Source organism: Platichthys flesus, chromosome 24, assembly GCF_949316205.1.
Source record: "Platichthys flesus chromosome 24, fPlaFle2.1, whole genome shotgun sequence".
Lineage (NCBI taxonomy): Eukaryota > Metazoa > Chordata > Actinopteri > Pleuronectiformes > Pleuronectidae > Platichthys > Platichthys flesus.
Genome location: NC_084968.1, coordinates 3,241,534 through 3,259,927, shown reverse-complemented (window position 1 = coordinate 3,259,927; position 18,394 = coordinate 3,241,534). Strand labels below are relative to the sequence as shown.

Below are 18,394 nucleotides of genomic sequence, written 5' to 3'. Positions count from 1 at the left end.
AATGTAAACCAATTATATCACATTATTTTGTATTATTCCATATATATATATATATACACCTCTTAAGACTTTTCACCCATTTGAATGTAAATGCAAATGGTTTTAAATTCACAATAATATATATGATATATATATATTTATACCTTTTTATGTTCATATTATATTTTATATCATTGTGAATTTATTCCGTTTATACTTTTATATACACCCACACACATATATAAATATATATGTATGTCTTTCCACACAATTCAAAACATCTCCTTATAGTGATGTGCAAATACAGTTTGCATCGTGCCACTGCCCTTTAGTCAAGTAAATTTCTTTACAAAACACTATTCCGTAGTGAAAAGTGTATATAATGTAATTTGACCTGTCTGCTGCTTAGGCAAGCGCATTTTCATGATTAAAGTTTAATTATTGACAAAGTTTCTGTATTTCTTTCTTTTGAAGTCTCAATAATTAGTCGGGAATAAACACACGTTCTTCATTACATTCTAAAAACGTTCTTCAGGTGGTTTCTGTTTTTATTTGTTTGCATATTGTGAGTGTAACCTTTTACTGGGGAAGTAAACACACCACCCGCCGCCTCTGCCACAGAGGCTTGAGTTTCCGAGGGGTCCATGAAGGCAGCGCCGTGTTCCTGAATGGGAGGAGGGCGGCGGTGAGGCTCAGTGCGGTGAGGCGGTGCCTTCACTGCTCCACACTGCGGAGGGAGGCCGGAGCTGCTGGGTACAGAAATGGCGGAGGGGGAGTTGGACGTCGACTCGCTGATTTCCAGGCTTTTAGAGGGTGAGTCCACCGGCTCGGCACATTCACGGCGTCCCTGTAGCTCACCGCTTCTTTCCCGCGGGGTTGTTGAGTTCGATTTTTTCATTTTGTGGGAGGAAGTTGATAAGAAAAGCGGCCGCGTCACTAGCTCACGGAGCCACGGGTCGGAGTGAGCAGAAACTAGTCCCGTCGGTCGGTAACGCGGATCACAGGCACACGCCTCTATCTCGATCATGTCTTGTTTTCAGATTAACTCGCGGTTCGTTATGTTTGCGACACTTTATTGTTGTCGTGAATCACAGTTTGAGTTCGCGATCAAAGTTGCTGCTGCAGGACTGTTTGCGCCTACAGCAACGAGTTGCCACCTTGGTTCAATGCTTCAGTGCTTGAGTTGCATCATTAGTTTGGTTTTTACCATACAAAGTTTCACAGGCTTTAAAAACTTCTCCTCTCCCACAAGCTTTCTCTGCTACAACCAAACACACGCTACGATGGGCGGTAGCTTGTTGCCACAAGAGTCCCAAAAGTTGTCGTTTCTCTTTAAATAAAGTGCAGATAGCGAAATCCTGGTAGCCGAATCTTTCCAGGCAAGTACCTGCCCTCTAAATGAGCGGTTTTAGTATTGCCCATTAAGTTTATATCCTGTCTTAAGTAGAAAAGCATTTTTTGGAATGAGGTCTGGCATAAGAAGAGAGAGGACACTTCATTGTTAGAGTCTGTATATCCTAATATGTTTACACACAACATACGCTTTTGTGTTTCTATAATTTTAGATACACCTGAGCTGTGCAGATTACACGATGGGAGATTTTTTTTATAGAAACCAATGAAAGTTACTGGCTCTGATTATAGCCGAATTAAAGAGAGGTTGTTCGCAAAGAGCAATAAGCTTTTGTAATGTGAATTACAACTCTTGTATTCCCCAAATAGACGGATCATCTTTAAATTGCCAAAGATCTTAAAGGAGTTTAACAGAACAGTGTTATCCTGCAGATATTTTCACATCATTGCAACTGCTGGTGGTCTGATCTTTACGGTTGTGTCATATCATCACACATTCCTAAAATAACCAGGTTTCTCAGTTTTCTTCTGGATGATGAGAATTGCATGTCATGTTATGTGTCTCCATCTACCCAGAAAGCTAATGTGTCTGGTTGATCATATTTCTTTTGCTTTTCCCTGATGTCAATATTTTGAGGCTGTCAATGCTGCACAAAAGTAACCTCTGTACTTTCGAAGAACATGTTGTTGTCTTTCCTGTGACACTGTTATGTGTTGAGTAGCAGTGGGTGAGTTTCTTAGCAGTGCTAAATAAGGGATCCCGACACAGGTGAGCCGATCTGTCTGTCTCTCTTCTGGGACAGTGTCCCTCTGTGTCTTCAGTAAACACGTCACCGCCGTGTCACTCATGAACAAACGTTCATGATGGAGTCTCTCTTGCACAAATCAAATCTGTGTGTTTAAGATCAGACACACACAAACATACACATTGGTCAACAACTCCTATTGAACAAGTCTGCTGTTCATGTCAGTATAAGCTAATCATGTGGATTGATTGGGACTAGTTAGATAATAATGTTTGTTTTGGTCATTGTGTGTTTAACGCAGCTGTGTGAGTCTGTACTGTCAGCTGGGTAGGACTACACTGTAAGCTGGCTAGCTGGCTTCATAATTAGTGATGTTTTTTTTTTTCATGCAGTGAGTAGAAAACCTCAGTTAAGGAAATGTGAGGGATCAGGGTGTAAAGGGTTCTAGATGTGAGCTGTGGATTTATCCAACCATCTATGTCCTTCCAGCGCTCTTGATATGATATGAAGGGTGAATCTGCAGGCTGATAGTGATAGCTTAGCATGGAAGGACTTTGAAGTAGTCTCAACTCTCACTTACAAGTGATGTCTGCACCTCCCAACTGCTGAAGGAATTTAATCTCCATAAATTAAGATTGGCGTTGTCCAGCCATTTTGGCTAGAGTGGCACCAACTTGTTGCTGGTCAAGAAGAAAGACCCGCCTAAGTCAGAGGCTGAAAATGTACTTGGACCACAGCACACAAATGTTACCATAAAGACCCAAAGGAACAACAACATGGGGGTTGGAGGAACTTCATGTGGATTCATATATAACTTTGATACTGCACTGCAAACAAAAGATGAAATCACTCTGTGTCAGGTCAGGTGGCCAGAGCTGCCTGCTGAGCGCCTACTGTTTATATCAACGGGTGAAGTGGCATTAGTCTAACACAGGCGGACGTATTTTGGCCATTACACAAGCAGAATTCCAAATGGACACACTCAAACTGTCCCTGGTGTGTCGGTTTGTTTTCGTTGGGGCTGCATTTTATTTTAGGACTTGACCTTTGGGCAACACAAAGACCGCTCACAGGCTTCTCCCTGCTTATGGAACCTTGATATCCCTCGTCTTGGTTTACTTCACTGGATTTACATCTACAGCTAGCTTTCGTTTAGAATTCCACTAGACGGCCACAACCTTTCTGCTCCCAGTGTTCTCAATTTTCAATTCAATCCAATTGTGTATGTATAGTGCCAAATCATAACTTACACTATCTCAAGCCACTTTAAGGTCGAGAGCTTAATATTTATAGTGAAACCAAACAGTTGACCACATAGAGCAAGTACTTTCGTGACAGTGGAGAGAAAAAGCTCCTCATGAACAGGAATCCTTTCTCCATGTCTGTAAGGATAAAGAGACCTTTTTTCTCAGGTTGGAAAGGATTTCCTTAAACCTCTTCAACAGGGGGTTGGTCTCCTTTTCCCCCCTCTGCTCTCATGCCAGTCCAGAACCAACATGCACGCGCGCAGGCACACGCACACACTGATCTAGTAAATGTCAACAGGCACAGCTGTCACTGGTAGAAATTAACCTACCCTTTCGATGACACACTCACACACTCACAGTAGACATCCTGGTTTACCTTGTTTTTATTTAGCATTTTGCTGTTCTTTAAGCTTTCATCAAATTATAATCTTGCTTAACCGAGAACTGTGAAAGATTTAAAATGTCTAAATTGGACTATTAGCAGATACCTATTTCTTTAATCATGTTTTGTAATCATAACATCGTGAATACACACATATAGAAAATACATATAACATACAATGTAAATTTTATTTTCTTATATTTTTTCATTTGTTTTAATTGAGGCATTTTAAATCTTCCATGAACAACAATTGTTATGGCCATCATCATGAGCTTGATAATTAAACTTCTGAATACTGTATTATTACTAACCTAATAATTTGTGCATTCCATGATTTAAAATGAATTGGGCAAAGAGTCCTTTCCTTCTATAAAATGTACATTGACCTCACTTACAAGCTAATTGTTGTTTTAACCCTGGCTCATTGATTTAAGACAGTAAAGTAGACATCACAGAACCCAGTTTACCCAGTGTGCCCATGCTAAGCCCACGCTGGCCCAGTGCTCGAGCAACAACAGGCCCTCTGTCCGGCCTGCCAGCACAGGTGGCCTGTAGGCTTTATGTGCCACTACAGGCCCATACCTCAGCCAGTGAGGGGGGATACGCAGCATGGAAAGTTGCATTTTGAAGACATTGGTTCATTTTTGTTTATGGGCAAAGACGCCAGCTAAGTTGTAACCCAGTAAGTATGAGTACATAAAATCTCCCACAGAGCATTTCTCTGTTCAGGAGCTGTCCATGCCGCGTTTGACACGGCTGTTACACTGCACAGATTTGAGATAATCCCCATTCCCTTATTTAGAATTCGCTTTAATTGATTATTAGAGGCAGCAGTACATCACTTTCTACCGATAAAATGTCACACAGTTAATCCAGTGGTAGCGAGTGTGTTTGTTGGGGCAGTGTGTAATTCCCGAGCAATTGCAGCGAGGGAACCTTTTGTGTTGTTTTGACGTAAGAGGCTCCCTCGGTGCTGTTTGATTTGTCTGCCCTCACCATATGACCTGTAGTTCGAGTGGTTAACGCAGCTCGCATGGTTTTGCTAACAGACAACACGTCACATATTTGAAAATGTACGTTCTGCATGTGGCAAATGAAAAGTCTTGTAACAAACCTCCTGTTATAGTTCAGGACCAATGTTCATACCAATAACTGTACTGTAATATCCGTACTCTAAAACTTATGAATCATTAAATTCCCCTCCAACGTGAATGAATTAAGTGTCTTTTGAACAAGCTCCTTCTAAGGAAAATATTTTATTCAATCAACTAAGGTCAGCAAGTTCTTAAGTAGCTCAGTAGCGGATCTCAGACATGAACTGGGACTCTGCAGTTTCTCCGTATTTTCTCCGAAGAAGCCTATGCATGAACCCAGCAGAGGATCCCACCCGCTGGATTCACAGTGAGCGTTGAGTGTGGGGGTTTGATGACGCTTCTCCCGCGGGAGCTTTAACCATGTTCACGTGATCTCCGCAGCGGATTTAATACATCACCCCCTGCCTCTGTCTGCTGCTGTTTCACCTGTCGCCTGAATAGTGCGAAGGATTCATTTTTGTGTTGTGAACGCGTCTGTGCAGAGAACCGCTGTGTTGTGCATTCGCGAAAGGCAAACTGTGGTTAAACTCTGTTGCCATTTCTCTGTATTTTACCCGGCATGTCTGAAAACTGCTTGTGTGGCTTTGAGTGGTAACTAAAGGTCAATGACAGATGCCTTAAGACTTAAACCCCTTTTCCACTGGTCAAAAACCCAGTAGCAACCGCTTACAACTTGTTTAATGGACAGAATCGGTATGCACTCTCGAGTCAAATGACTGGCGATGACACTGGTTTCATTCGACTCCAGCTCCAATCGGAAGTGGTTTTGTCCTTTTTGGATATATCTTTTAAACAATTTGAATAAGGATAAATCACTACAAACAAGGTAAGGCTGAAGCATTAGAGTTGAACTAAATAATTTGGGCTGTACTCTGCTGCCTATGAATTCACCTTTTTGTCCTTGTTCTTGCAAATATGACATCATTTCACTTTAATTTGGGAAATTGTACAATGACAATTCCCCCCCTAAAACTGATTAAATGGGTGAAAACAACTCGAGGCAGTACATGTGCAGTATAATATAGATGATCTAGTTGGTTATGTACCATTAGAGCCGTTTCTGCTCTTTCACAATGCATTTCTATTGGTGCCACCATGCTTGTTTTCCTGGGATTGCTGCTGTGTTGCGTGGTGTTCAGGCTGCTGGCGTGGCACTCTGTTGTGGAAACAACAATGGTAGAGCCTGTGTGCAGTGGTGAGCGTTCACCCCCTGGCACCAAACATGGCACAGTGCTCACTCTGGCTTTTCAGCTGTCCAGCGAGGCTGTCAGCTAAAACCCGTCCCTGCCCTCTCCCTCCATTCACTCCCTCGCCTTCTGTGTCTCCTCCACGCAAGCTTCAGTTTCTCTCGTTCTCCGCTCCTCTCCATCTCTCCATCTTTCTGCGCCTACAGTGTTTATTTCTCCCCCAGTCTCTCCTCTCAATTTCATCCATTCTTTGGCCCCACAAAGACATCCATTCACCCGTGGCACTTGAAGGCGAACAAAATGTCCTCTGAAAATGCAAAGCCTGCACAGAAATGCCACAGCAGTCAGGATTTTGGCCTTGAATTTTCGCTCCCACTCTCCTCGCCAGAGTTGCTTTGTGTTTGGTGTTCACTGAGGGGTCACTGTTTTCCATAGCCACTGTGTGGGTGAGCGTCGGATGGAGGAGCGGAGGGGAGCTGCTGGCCTCGTGCCCAGTTGGAAAGAATAGAGAATGGAGTTTGAGAACTAAAAAAGGTCTGACTGGGCATCTTTATTGGTGCAGCAGTCAGTAAAACATGCACAGTCATACCTGATTAAAAATGCATGGTCTGTTTGACCCATTAGATTCATTGGGTATCTTTTCTTGGCAGTACCAGAAATGAAATCCTGTTTTAACCCAACTTCCAAATTCAAGTCAGATACTCTAGTTTTTCTCAATACTGGAAATGGAAAAAAGTAAGAAATAACATGTGGATACATTCTTATTCCCACGGAATGAATTCAATCTATTGTGGTTCAGTGACAGGTACATACAGTAAAAAGTGAAAGAACATTTGTTGCACAAGAGAGAGAGAACGGCATTGATGCCACTTGCGGGTATGCTCACAACTTTGACCATGAGGTCTGACTGTCTACGTGGATGGTAACAACTTTATGGACGATAGTACAAGCAAACTGCAAATAGCGCTTCACACAGCTGTACAATGCAGCAACAGAGCAAACACAGACAGATCTCTCATGTTATTATGAGAGGGGGCTCTTTATGAAACTGTGGCAGGACAAAGAACACTGGGTTATAAAGGTGATTAAACATGTTTAATCATCTTTTTGTTTTGTTTGGGTCTCTCGTTGCAGCTTCGTGACCCTGCATGTCCCTGATAAAACGGTCTGTAAAATAAAGACGGATGAAACAAGTTCAGTGGCAAATACTACAAAAGATACAGCAAAGGAATGCAGTAAAACAACCATAACAGGACTAGAATAAACAAGTCGACATGAGCTCAACAGAAGTAGTTTTCATTGTTAAGCGTTTTATTTTGCAACTCAAACAAAGGCGAAACTGGAAAGCGTGCTGGCAGCTCAACAGTTGAAAAATGGACGTATGGCCCTTGTCTTATTTTTAAGCTCCAGATATTGTGCTGACATCAGTCTGTGTGGGTCTGTGTTTGTTTGCTTGCTGACGTGAACGCGCTTACGCAGCTCTTTGCCGCTGCAGCTGACAGCCGCAACATTGTTGTGGACCTTCGCTCGGTGACGGAGCCGTGGCCTGTGCCAAGCGAGTCTTGTTCTTTCTCCATCCCATGACAGAAACAGAGCCGTCCAGCGCTCCCTCTTTGTCCCGACTGAGTCGCCTGCTTCCTCCATAGAGTAACGCCCTTATATGGTAATGCCTTGAAGGAGTGATCTGTCTGCAAGTCACATATCTTTCAGTCTGTCTCTCTGTCCCACCCTGTGTACTGTTCAAGTGAACTCTGCTCTTTTTAAATGAATGGAAAAATGGTTGACCTCCTTGACCCTTAGCCAGGAGTTTGCCACAAGTGAAGCAGAAGAGTGATGACTGAAAACAACCTCTTGTAGATCACTACCCCCTTTGTCTTTTGGGTTTAAAACATATACAAGTCTTTATTTTTTCTTTACTTTTTACCGGCAGTTATTAAACCATCCACAGGGAATAAAACAAGAATCTCTTGAACCTGTGACTCTGTGCTCCAGCCCTCGGTCTATTTCCAAAACTGGCCACACAGGCTCTTCCCTGCTATATACTTTGCAACTTATCTCAGTCATGGTTTGACTGAGTGCTCGCACAGTCATTCCGTGCCGTAGGTTGTTTCTTGTGTGGCTCAACATGCAGCATAATGTTGGGCAGATCAGTCACTTTAACTAAGGTGAAGCGCCGTGTTGGGAAGAAGCCATTTTGACAGTTGTCAGTTTATATTATGCAAGTGTGGGGTTGGAGCTGAAATCTAATGTTGACCAATCTGCCATTTATTCTCTGGATGATTTTAAATTGGAAATTGTGGAGTAAAGTGTCATGGTAGTCATTGTCCTAAAGACATAGTTCCACCCAGAACAAAAATATTTGAAACCGTGGATTATGATGGGATTTGCAGATGCTCCAACCGGAGAGTATCCTTAGTGCAGCCAGAGCCGTGACCATGTGAAGGCTCTGGGAGCTGTCTGGAATGCAAAGAGTATTCTGGGAGGGGCATGAGGCGTCATCGTCTGACGTCAGCCCAGTTCATTGGCAAGGTGGAGGAGGACTGTGACCCAGGAGTTCAGTCACAGCCAAGAATACAACTTAAAGATAAATAGATGAAGAGAAGGAGGGAGGTGGAGGGAGGAGAAGAAGGGCTTGGGGGGAAAAGAACAGGGAGAGAGAGAGAGGCTGCAGTTGGCTGAATTGCAGGCATCTTTACCCTCATAACCCTGGGCAAAGAAGCCGTTCAGTTTTGAAGAGGTCGGAGTGTGACTAAAGCTAAGCCTAAAAACCGAGGGAGACAGACTTAGGTGCCTGACCAAATTTGGAGAAATTAACTGGAACACGGAGCGGAGATTCACTCTGATCGAGAGCTCATAGCAGCTGAGAGAAGCGGGTGGAACATTAACCACCCAATCATTCAGAAGCAGTTTTTCAGTCAGATGCTTGTATGTAACTCATGAAAAGGGAATCCAGAGAGTCTGATTAATGTAAGAATGGCGAAAACATCTCTATAGTTCCTGGCGTGGGCATTATAAAGGGAAAACCTCCTGCATCCTACACTTCCCAACAGTTTCTGACTGGCTCAGTGTCATTATCCACAGAACTACTGAGAGTATACTTTACAGTTGAATTGTAGTATTTGTAATATTTTTCGGTCTGAATACTTACTGTAGGACAGGAAAGCTTGCTTTATTAGTTTGTTGCTTAAGGAGTAGTTTTTGGATGTTTTAAAAATCTCGGGTCGTACCTCGGAAGTACTGGTATGGGAAGTTGAATTGTAAAGTGTGTGTTTGTGTGTGCGCGGCTGTGTAGGTATCCTGTTGGGGTTCCTCCACTGCTGTCAGATGCAGTCCATGTTAGTATGCAGGGCGTGGGTTGGCAGTGATGCCACTTTATCTGCAAATCAGCTCCTTTCCCTCCCTCGAGATACAGCAGCAGCTTCGCTCACCAACACGGGCTGGAAATTGGTCTTGCTGGGTTGCCATGGTGATAAGATTTGGGTACCACCTCCTATTCTCTCTCTTTCTCTCTCCGTCTTCTTTATTTCTCAGTGTCTTTCACTCCCTCGCTTTCATCTCACTGGGAAAGCTGCAGTGCAGTGGTGACAAAGTAGAGGATGCTGGGATACCTCCCCACAAGGCCGTAGTGGTACACTCTGAAGTCAAGGTCACTGGATCACAGTGTGTGTGTGTGTTTGTTTTTATGATGTGTGTGTGTGTGTGTGTGTGTGTGTGTGTGTGTGTGTGTGTGTGTGTGTGTGTGTGTGTGTGTGTGTGTGTGTGTGTGTGTGTGTGTGTGTGTGTGTGTGTGTGTGTGTGTGTGTGTGTGTGTGTGTGTGTGTGTGTGTGTGTGTGTGTGTGTGTGTGTGTGTGTGTGTGTGTGTGTGTGTGTGTGTGTGTGTGTGTGTTTGAAGCAGGAGACCGAGAAATCCATGGTCCTGGCTCTGCCCTCACCATATAATGAAAGGGGATCTTCCAGGCAAGTGGGACTAGATGTGTGTGTGTGTGTGTGTGCATGCGTGTCCGTCCTATATCAGGCCTCCCCTGTCAGCTGAGCTAGCACAGACCTGCAAGCGCGTCATCACACAGCTATCAGGGAGGGTTGTGAAATCATTCAGGCACTCCTTGCTTGTGCTCACTGGAGGAGATGTTCTGCAAAAATACCAGCAATGCAACGTGTTTGCATTTCTACACCACGGCAGGACTTTTCAGGGGGTCAGCCCTCGCACCATTAAAATCATATTCTCCACGTGCCCCTGTTTTGTTGCCGTGCTTTGTGTTTACCTGTGAAAGAGTGTTACCCTCAGGTGGAGTGCGTGCGATCACATCTTGTGTCTGGTCTCAGACGGACAGGCCGACAGTAGGCAGACATATCAGGGTCCTGTTTGCACGCACACACGGCTACACACACTTTTGTCCTTTCAAACTTTGTGTAGAGAACACCCTCAGAGCTGCGTGCTGCAGGAATGTGATACTTGTAGATTCCTTATTTCACCTTCTACTTTAAATACTCTAACTGCCGTGGAGCTGCTGCTCTTTCTCTGACCACCACGTCTGTCTGATTCACCTATTAGACCATTTGACGCCTGCTAGGATTTCCATCGTGTTGCTGTGGTGTCGTCTGACCGAAGCTGTCTCAGTCAGACCTGGCCCACTTCTCTTAGCAGGAGGGGAAGGAGGTGAAGGAGGAGGCGTCTGTGATTCTAACATTCATCATAGCACGGGGAGAAAAATATAGGGCATCATACTGAAATTCTTAACATATGTAATCAACACGGTTTACCTCATAATGTTAAAGAAAATGAAAATTATTACTTGATCCGGATCCACACCAAAACTACATTGTGTAGGTAGTTTCTGCGTAAACCTGCTAAATAATAAACACACAAATGCAGGCAGAGTTACAAAATGCTTTCAGGTTGGTGCAGTAAATGAGGAGGTGTCTGGCTTCTTTATATAATCCATTTTTTCCATTTTTAGTGCAACTGTAGGGTAATTGACTGTCTTCAGAAAGTAGAGAAATAACATGTTCTAACTTCTTATAATCCCACGTGACGTCATCAATTCTTCACTTCATCATTTTATACAGTCAGTTACTATAACTTTTACTGAATGATATTTGAGACTGTATGTTTTAGCTCTTGTACAGCTGACCACCAAGGTCTGGATGTGTAAGTGTAAGATGAGAAGATACGAAATGAATACAACATTTTTCCCCCTTTACAATAAAGTATTGAAAAACTAAATCATCCCGGTGGTGGTGCAGAGACTGTAGAAATGTTTTAATCTCACATCCCCTTTGCTTAAAATGTGTTGGATTGGAATCTTTAAATTTGAAAAGATGACTTCATATTATCTTGTGTTTCTCTTGCTCAGCAGCGGAAACACTTATAGGTTTAAAGGGACTAACCTTAAGCACCACCCTGATGCAGGATCACAGCTCACTTGTTTGCTGTGTACATATTAGAACTTAAAAATACACCAGGTTGTAATTTGAGCAGCGCAATAAATCACCTTTAGGCTAGGTCACTTCTCTGAAATCCCCCACATGGTTTTGCTTCATTTATTACGTTTCATTAACCTGCCCTGCTGAATTCATTAACAGCCTTCTATACATTAAACAGTCCGTGACCCGGAGTCCCTCAGTTTATTGTCAAGTGACCCCCCCCCCTCTCTCTTTCCTCCCTGTTACACAACAGGAAGTGTCTCTAAAACACCCCCAGCAACATCAACAATGCCGACACAGGCCGTTTCCATCCACTGTCTGTTGACTAAACTCGGCCTCCCATATTTAGAGTGGAGTTCATTTCAAGACCTATCCTGTGGGGGGTGATGTGTACAGTTATGTGATGAGCAACCCAGGCGTAGGGGAACCGGGGAAAACAAGTTACTGAGGAAACTCCGGTCGGATCGCTGGTCGCTAATTAAGACCGCCACTCATTACGTTGTGCATTCATACTGACTCCACCTTCCCTTTCCCTCCACCAGTGCGAGGATGTCGTCCGGGGAAGATTGTCCAGATGACGGAGGCTGAGGTGCGCGGCCTCTGCATCAAGTCCCGGGAGATCTTCCTCAGTCAGCCAATCCTTCTGGAGCTGGAGGCTCCGCTCAAAATCTGTGGTCAGTAACCCCCCTCGCTTGACCTTGTTCTTTTAAATTTCACCATGTAGTCTGTGTCCGTCCTCAAACCTCCATCCCTGCTCCCTCCCAGGTGACATCCACGGACAGTACACAGACCTGCTGAGGCTCTTTGAGTACGGCGGCTTCCCGCCAGAGGCCAACTACCTGTTCCTGGGGGACTACGTGGACCGAGGGAAGCAGTCGCTGGAGACCATCTGCCTGCTGTTGGCCTACAAGATCAAATACCCCGAGAACTTCTTCCTGCTCAGGGGCAACCACGAGTGTGCCTCCATCAACCGCATCTACGGCTTCTACGACGAGTGTGAGTGCTCGGCTCCCACGTAGAGAGACAGAAGTCGAGTGTGTTTCCGTTTTCAGGTCGAGTTCCATTGTGGTAGAGCGAGCTCCATTATGCATGTGTGTAGAGAATCGAGCTGAATAAGTGGGATACAGTGCTGCTTTTAGTCCTTCAACTTATAACTGTTGAAACCTTGACATTTGGTAACAAGGACACACTTAAACTGGAACATTTGGAAAGCAACAAAAATAGTCATGAATGAATATCTTTTCATTGTAGCTGCCTTATTTGGTATGTGTATTTTTAACAGCCTGTGAGCACAACAACTCTCCGGTTCAGGTTCTGCGTGCTTACTGGAGCTTCACTAGCCTTTGAACAAACTAGAGCAGCAGGCTTACTCTACTCAATCGCTTCAGGTCACTTTTACAGTTTCAGAAAGAAAAGCTGCAAACAGCATCACCACAGGCCAAGAAAACAGCCTGTTCCAGACAGGCGGGTTTAGCACAGGCACAGGTTGAGGGTGACCAGTTGGGCATGTGTGATGTGTTTGGTGGAACTCGTGAACATGTTGATGAGCCGTACATGATTCGTTGCCCTGAGGGCCTCCTGACTCGCTGCCTCGTCGATCCCACAGGTAAACGCAGGTTCAACATCAAGCTGTGGAAGACCTTCACCGACTGCTTCAACTGCCTGCCCATCGCTGCCATAGTGGACGAGAAGATCTTCTGCTGCCACGGAGGTATCCATGTCGAATATAACGAATGCATGTTTCTGTGCACATCCCGAAAGCGTAGAGCTGTGCCTGATCTGGAAAGACACAGTTTAACTGAGCCTTCTAGACAAATCCGATGTGAGGTAAATGGGTCAGAGCCAGTTTACAGCTTCAGTGATATGGGTTAATACCTGCACAGGCAGGAGGATGAAGAGGTGGGGGGGGGGGGGACGATGATGATGAAGGATGACGACGATGATGGTGATGAGATTTACAAAGTGTATTAGTCTTGTGAAATTGTGTTGTTGTGTTGCCCGCAGGTCTCTCTCCTGACCTGCAGTCTATGGAGCAGATCAGACGGATCATGAGACCCACAGATGTGCCTGACACAGGTGGGTCCACACACACACACACACACACACACACACACACACACACTGAAAGCAGGCCAGATGTTCCTCATGTCTCTATACCATCTACCTCTGTACAGAGCCACTTTTCATTCATGTACTTAATTGCTGCCCAGTTTTTTTATTTGTATTCTATTTCAAAACCCAACCTTGCTGTTTCCTCTAGATACTGCAGCTCAAGACAAATAAGTCACATCATGCTCTGTTGCGTTGATGGTGACCCAGGGAGCACATGAAATATAAAAAAGCAGCCACCACTCAACTATAGAATGATGTTTGGGAACCATTTCATAAAAATGCAGTTTTGCGACTGACTCAGCTGTGTTGGCTGAGAGCTGTATTTTACCTTGATTAGTGGCTCTCCTAAGAGACATGTTCCTGAAATGTTTTGGAGGGGCTTCGTTGGAGCCTGCGAATGTCTGAGTCAGTTGCTCCTTGACTCTGCATATGTGGAAGGAAAAGATCTTGAAATGGTTTATTACCATGTCCTGCCAGGTTGTTGATTTTGATAAACAAGAAAAATCTGGGCGCATATTCATTGGGATTCTCAGTGCATGAAATCTGACCCAACTGGTAACAAACTCTCAGAATGACGTTTCTAATTCGGAGAAGACTTGTTTCTCTGCTGATATTTAGGAGAGCCAGGAGGTCATGTTTAGGCATGGACATGCATTTGCAGTCTGTGGGAGGAGAGATGGTAACTGATGATGGCACGGTTATTAAAAAGTGTTTTTGTCTTGGCTGACCTTGTACGGGTTTGCTCACACACACACACACAGACACACACACACACACGAAACGTCCGATCCTGCTCCCACTGCAAACTAAACAACCTCACAGCGACAGGGAGGACGCAAACTGTGATGACTCGGCTCCATAGCAACCGACAATTTCTGCAGTAATACATCAAACTTCGATCCCTCGTTCACCTCCTCCAGAAAAATGCTATAGATCAAATCTCTATTGGTCGGGTCCTGCTCAGAGGGAGCTGCTGTTGGGGCCGAGGTGTTTCTTTTGCTGCTTTTCCATGGAGTGATTCTGAGATGAATATAACTCCAGGTCCAGTCTCTTGTGAGCTGAGCCACTGATATATTTGTTTGGGCTCTTCTGCTATGATTTATGTTCCAAACACGAGGCGAGGACGCAAGAAGTGAGGAACTGCTCACTGCGTCTGTCTCTTACAAATCCTCGCACTCTGAGGCCTGGTCCTGTAGCTGGTTGTGACATTAGGGATAATTCATCAAAAAATAATATAGTGGTATAACTTTCTAATCTCTCTGTCCCCCCCAAGAAGAACACAGTTGTTTTATAGGTCAAGAAACAACCAGTGGAGGTGAAGCCCCTCTCAGTTGGAGGCTTCGCCCTCTTCCTGTCCTTATAAGGCAGCTAGTGTTCGAACGCTGGCAGCCACCGTCTCAGATCCTCTTATGGTCTTCTAGGGAGAGTCCAAGTGTCTGGATGTGAAGCAAGTGTGTGTGTATATACAAAAGGAGGCCTTGATGTTTTAATACCAGTTAAGAAAAGGCAGCTTCCGGTAGTTTCAGGTGGATTTACAGCAAAGCTCAGAGAGAGAATTTGATGCCTTGACCCAGATCTACATGTTTGATCAAAGGTCAAACACAGACATGGATCTTGTTGTCCTGTGTGAATGCAGCTGCTCCCTCTTCTCTGATTAGCATTGGTTGGGGTGTACGATGGAGTTGACAAGTTGTGTATTCCCCCCCTCCAGGCCTCCTGTGCGATCTGCTGTGGTCGGACCCAGACAAGGACGTCCAGGGCTGGGGCGAGAATGACCGTGGCGTCTCCTTCACCTTCGGAGCGGATGTGGTCAGCAAGTTCCTGAACCGCCACGACCTGGACCTGATCTGCAGAGCCCACCAGGTACCACGCACACAACCTTCCATTTCTCAACAATATAAATACATAGGAAACCAGCTCCCCAGACTAAATCAACAACTGGACTAATACATCAGTCTAACAAGGCATCTAGTTGAGGTTTACCACTACCTTGTGTTATCAGAATATGTGTAACGAATCTCTACTGAAAAACCCTGTTCACATAATGTTAATGGAGATGCCATGAATCAGGGCTCCAGTGAGTGATATCCCTTTTAATCTGACGCCCCCAGGTGGTAGAAGACGGTTATGAGTTCTTTGCCAAGCGGCAGCTGGTGACTCTGTTCTCGGCTCCAAACTACTGCGGAGAGTTCGACAACGCCGGCGGCATGATGAGCGTGGATGAAACCCTGATGTGCTCCTTCCAGGTATGCTTTACTGACAGAGTCGTGTCAAAGTACAGACATGGGTCTGGTGCCCAGTGCGTGCACAAAGCAGATGAACAGGAACATAAACTCCTGACAAGTTCTAATCCTGCTGACACACCTCTGACATATGACAAGATTGACATAATCAGGGAAGTCCCTTTTGATTTAATTAAGTAGCTGTCACCAAAAGTAACTGATATTTGGTAACAGTTCTATTCATTGCGGTGCAGCAGCTTCACCGCCCCGATCAACAGATGTGCTCATGATTAAAAAGGAAGAAAGATACTATGCACAATCAAAGACAGAGCTTAAAAATCTATATTATTGGTATTAGTAATGAATACATCGATCAATAATTATAAATAATGAAATTGAGAAAGAAAAGATCTGGACATTGTTATGATGAACATGTAACTCATTGTTTACAAGGCTCATTGAAGCAGAGTTTATATATATTATATTTCCTTCTGTACTTCACTGGAGTAGCAGTACAAAGAGGCATTCAATTGAAATACATTGAAGTACAAGTACCTCAGATTGAGATTGTGAGGTATTTATTACATACACAGAAATAAAGGCTAAATCTCCTGTGTCCGTTCCCAGATCCTGAAGCCGTCTGAGAAGAAAGCCAAGTACCAGTATGGAGGGATGAACTCGGGACGGCCCGTCACCCCACCCCGCACAGCCCAACCCCCAAAGAAACGGTGAAGAAGGACGGAGGGAGGGAGGGAGGGAGATACGGAATGAGAGCGAACTCGGTGATTGTCTCCTGTTGGCTTTTCACAACTCTGAGTAAAAGCAACGCTCGGCAGCGGAGGCAAACAGACGAGCGCGGCGGCTGATTTTAAAAAGACGCACCCAAACCTGTCTTTCATTAAAAATCTAATTTCTCTGATCTGCCTCTGAGCTGCTGTCACACACTCTTCTTCTTCCTCCTCGATGCTTTTCATCCGTGTAACATTTTTAAAAACAAGTGTTAAAAAAGAAAATATGCGAGAACAGCGAAGGCGTCATTCTGTAGCGTATCAGAGTGTTTTCTTTTTCTTTTGTCTTTTTGTCCTTTTGCCTTTTTTTTCTTGACAACAGAATGACAGCTAATTTAGTTTACCACATCTCCTTACTTCCCTGCCTGTACACACACACACACACACACACACACACAAACAACAGGTATCAATGACAACAGCTGGGTTTTCAATAAATAATACAGGGAATAAATCCACATGGACGTTCTGTGTCGTTCTTCCACCTCAGGACTCATTTCAAACGTGGGTGTACCACCTCAGGACCTTATTCCAGTAAACACTGACTTGTCAGGACCAGTAGAACCCTATGGGGACTGAAGCCGAATGAGACAAAACGTCAATTCTGAGGTCCTGGGTAAAGGGATAGTTCACCCCAAAATTTTAATTCAAACTATCTGCTCACTACATCGCTGATGGGGGGATGGGGGAAGTGTTAATGGTGATGCATAGTGGTGAGTAGATAGAGTGAATTTTCCATTTTTGGATGAACTTTCCATTTTTGGATTAACTATCTCTTGAAGGTTAGACAGAGTTAAGTATGAACTTGTAAAGGTTAGGTATACGGTTTTGGTTAGTTCAATGCAGTGTCCTAACAAAGATAGCTGTGAGATGTGATAAGAGACAAGCTTTGTGTCAACCTGAGCTTGACCTGTGAGCTTTATACTGTTTTAACCTTGGTTTCTATAAAGAATGGGGATGCACTCTGGACAGGCGAACACAAAGAGACACTCAAGCATTGGCACCTACAGACAATTTTGCATAATCTGCCTCAGTCTGTAAATCTTGCCTCTGGGGGAAAAAGAGAGAAAACGCCCACAGACCAGGGGGGCCATGCAAACTCCACCCCAACAGACCCAGACTGGACCGGGATTCAAACCAAGAACCTTCCTGCTGTTTGGTGACAGTGACAGTGCCACCCGCTACACCACCTTATGAGAACATGACTCTTTTGTATGGAATTGGACAAGAAGTCTTTAGTTCAGTTAGGGTTGTATTACAGGTTTGTCGTTGAGGACTTGTTGCTCCGGTTGAGCCTCAAATTTAGTTAGATCGATAATCAAATCCGACATCAGCCCTGAAGAAGTGTGTGCAAACTTTTCTTAAATAATCCAGGCTAACATAATCCTGCTAAATCAGTAAAGCAGTTAAAAGGTGGATTTGTTAACATCAAAAGATTTTCTCTTTAATAATAAAATCTTATTTTGATATTAACCCCTCAGACTGTGTAACTGTCATAATTTCATTTTTACAAGTAAGTGAAGGTATAAAATGAGGGGGAAAATGTGATCACATTTTGTAATTACATTCATCCCTTAATTTAATTATGTTGCTTAATCAGAATGAGTGATCTCTGGTCCTGATGATGCAGTGACATGTGAAGAAGCCTGAACTGGAACAGGCTCATTAAGGCTGAAGGATTCGCTGCTTCAGATTTCAAGGCAGAATCAATAAACCAATAAGAATTAAACAAATTCCAGATTTATAGTGACTAAAGTGATCTCGGTTATACTCATATGAAAAGCAGAACCCTATATTTGATTTGGTGACCGAGGGAGAAGTTCTCTATACTCCGCTTTCTGCCGCGAATATCAAGTATC

The 18,394-nt window shown here is 44.1% G+C and overlaps 1 protein-coding gene across 1 annotated transcript; it reads left to right on the top strand.

The window, feature by feature from the left end:
* Positions 1–631: 631 nt before the first annotated feature.
* LOC133949688 (serine/threonine-protein phosphatase PP1-beta catalytic subunit) lies at positions 632–16,993 on the top strand. Its single transcript, XM_062383635.1, has 8 exons — positions 632–792; positions 11,956–12,087; positions 12,179–12,409; positions 13,020–13,124; positions 13,418–13,489; positions 15,237–15,388; positions 15,637–15,771; positions 16,375–16,993. The coding sequence occupies exons 1-8, from the start codon at positions 741–743 to the stop codon at positions 16,477–16,479; spliced, it is 984 nt and encodes a 327-aa protein (XP_062239619.1). The 5' UTR covers positions 632–740; the 3' UTR covers positions 16,480–16,993.
* Positions 16,994–18,394: the final 1,401 nt, after the last annotated feature.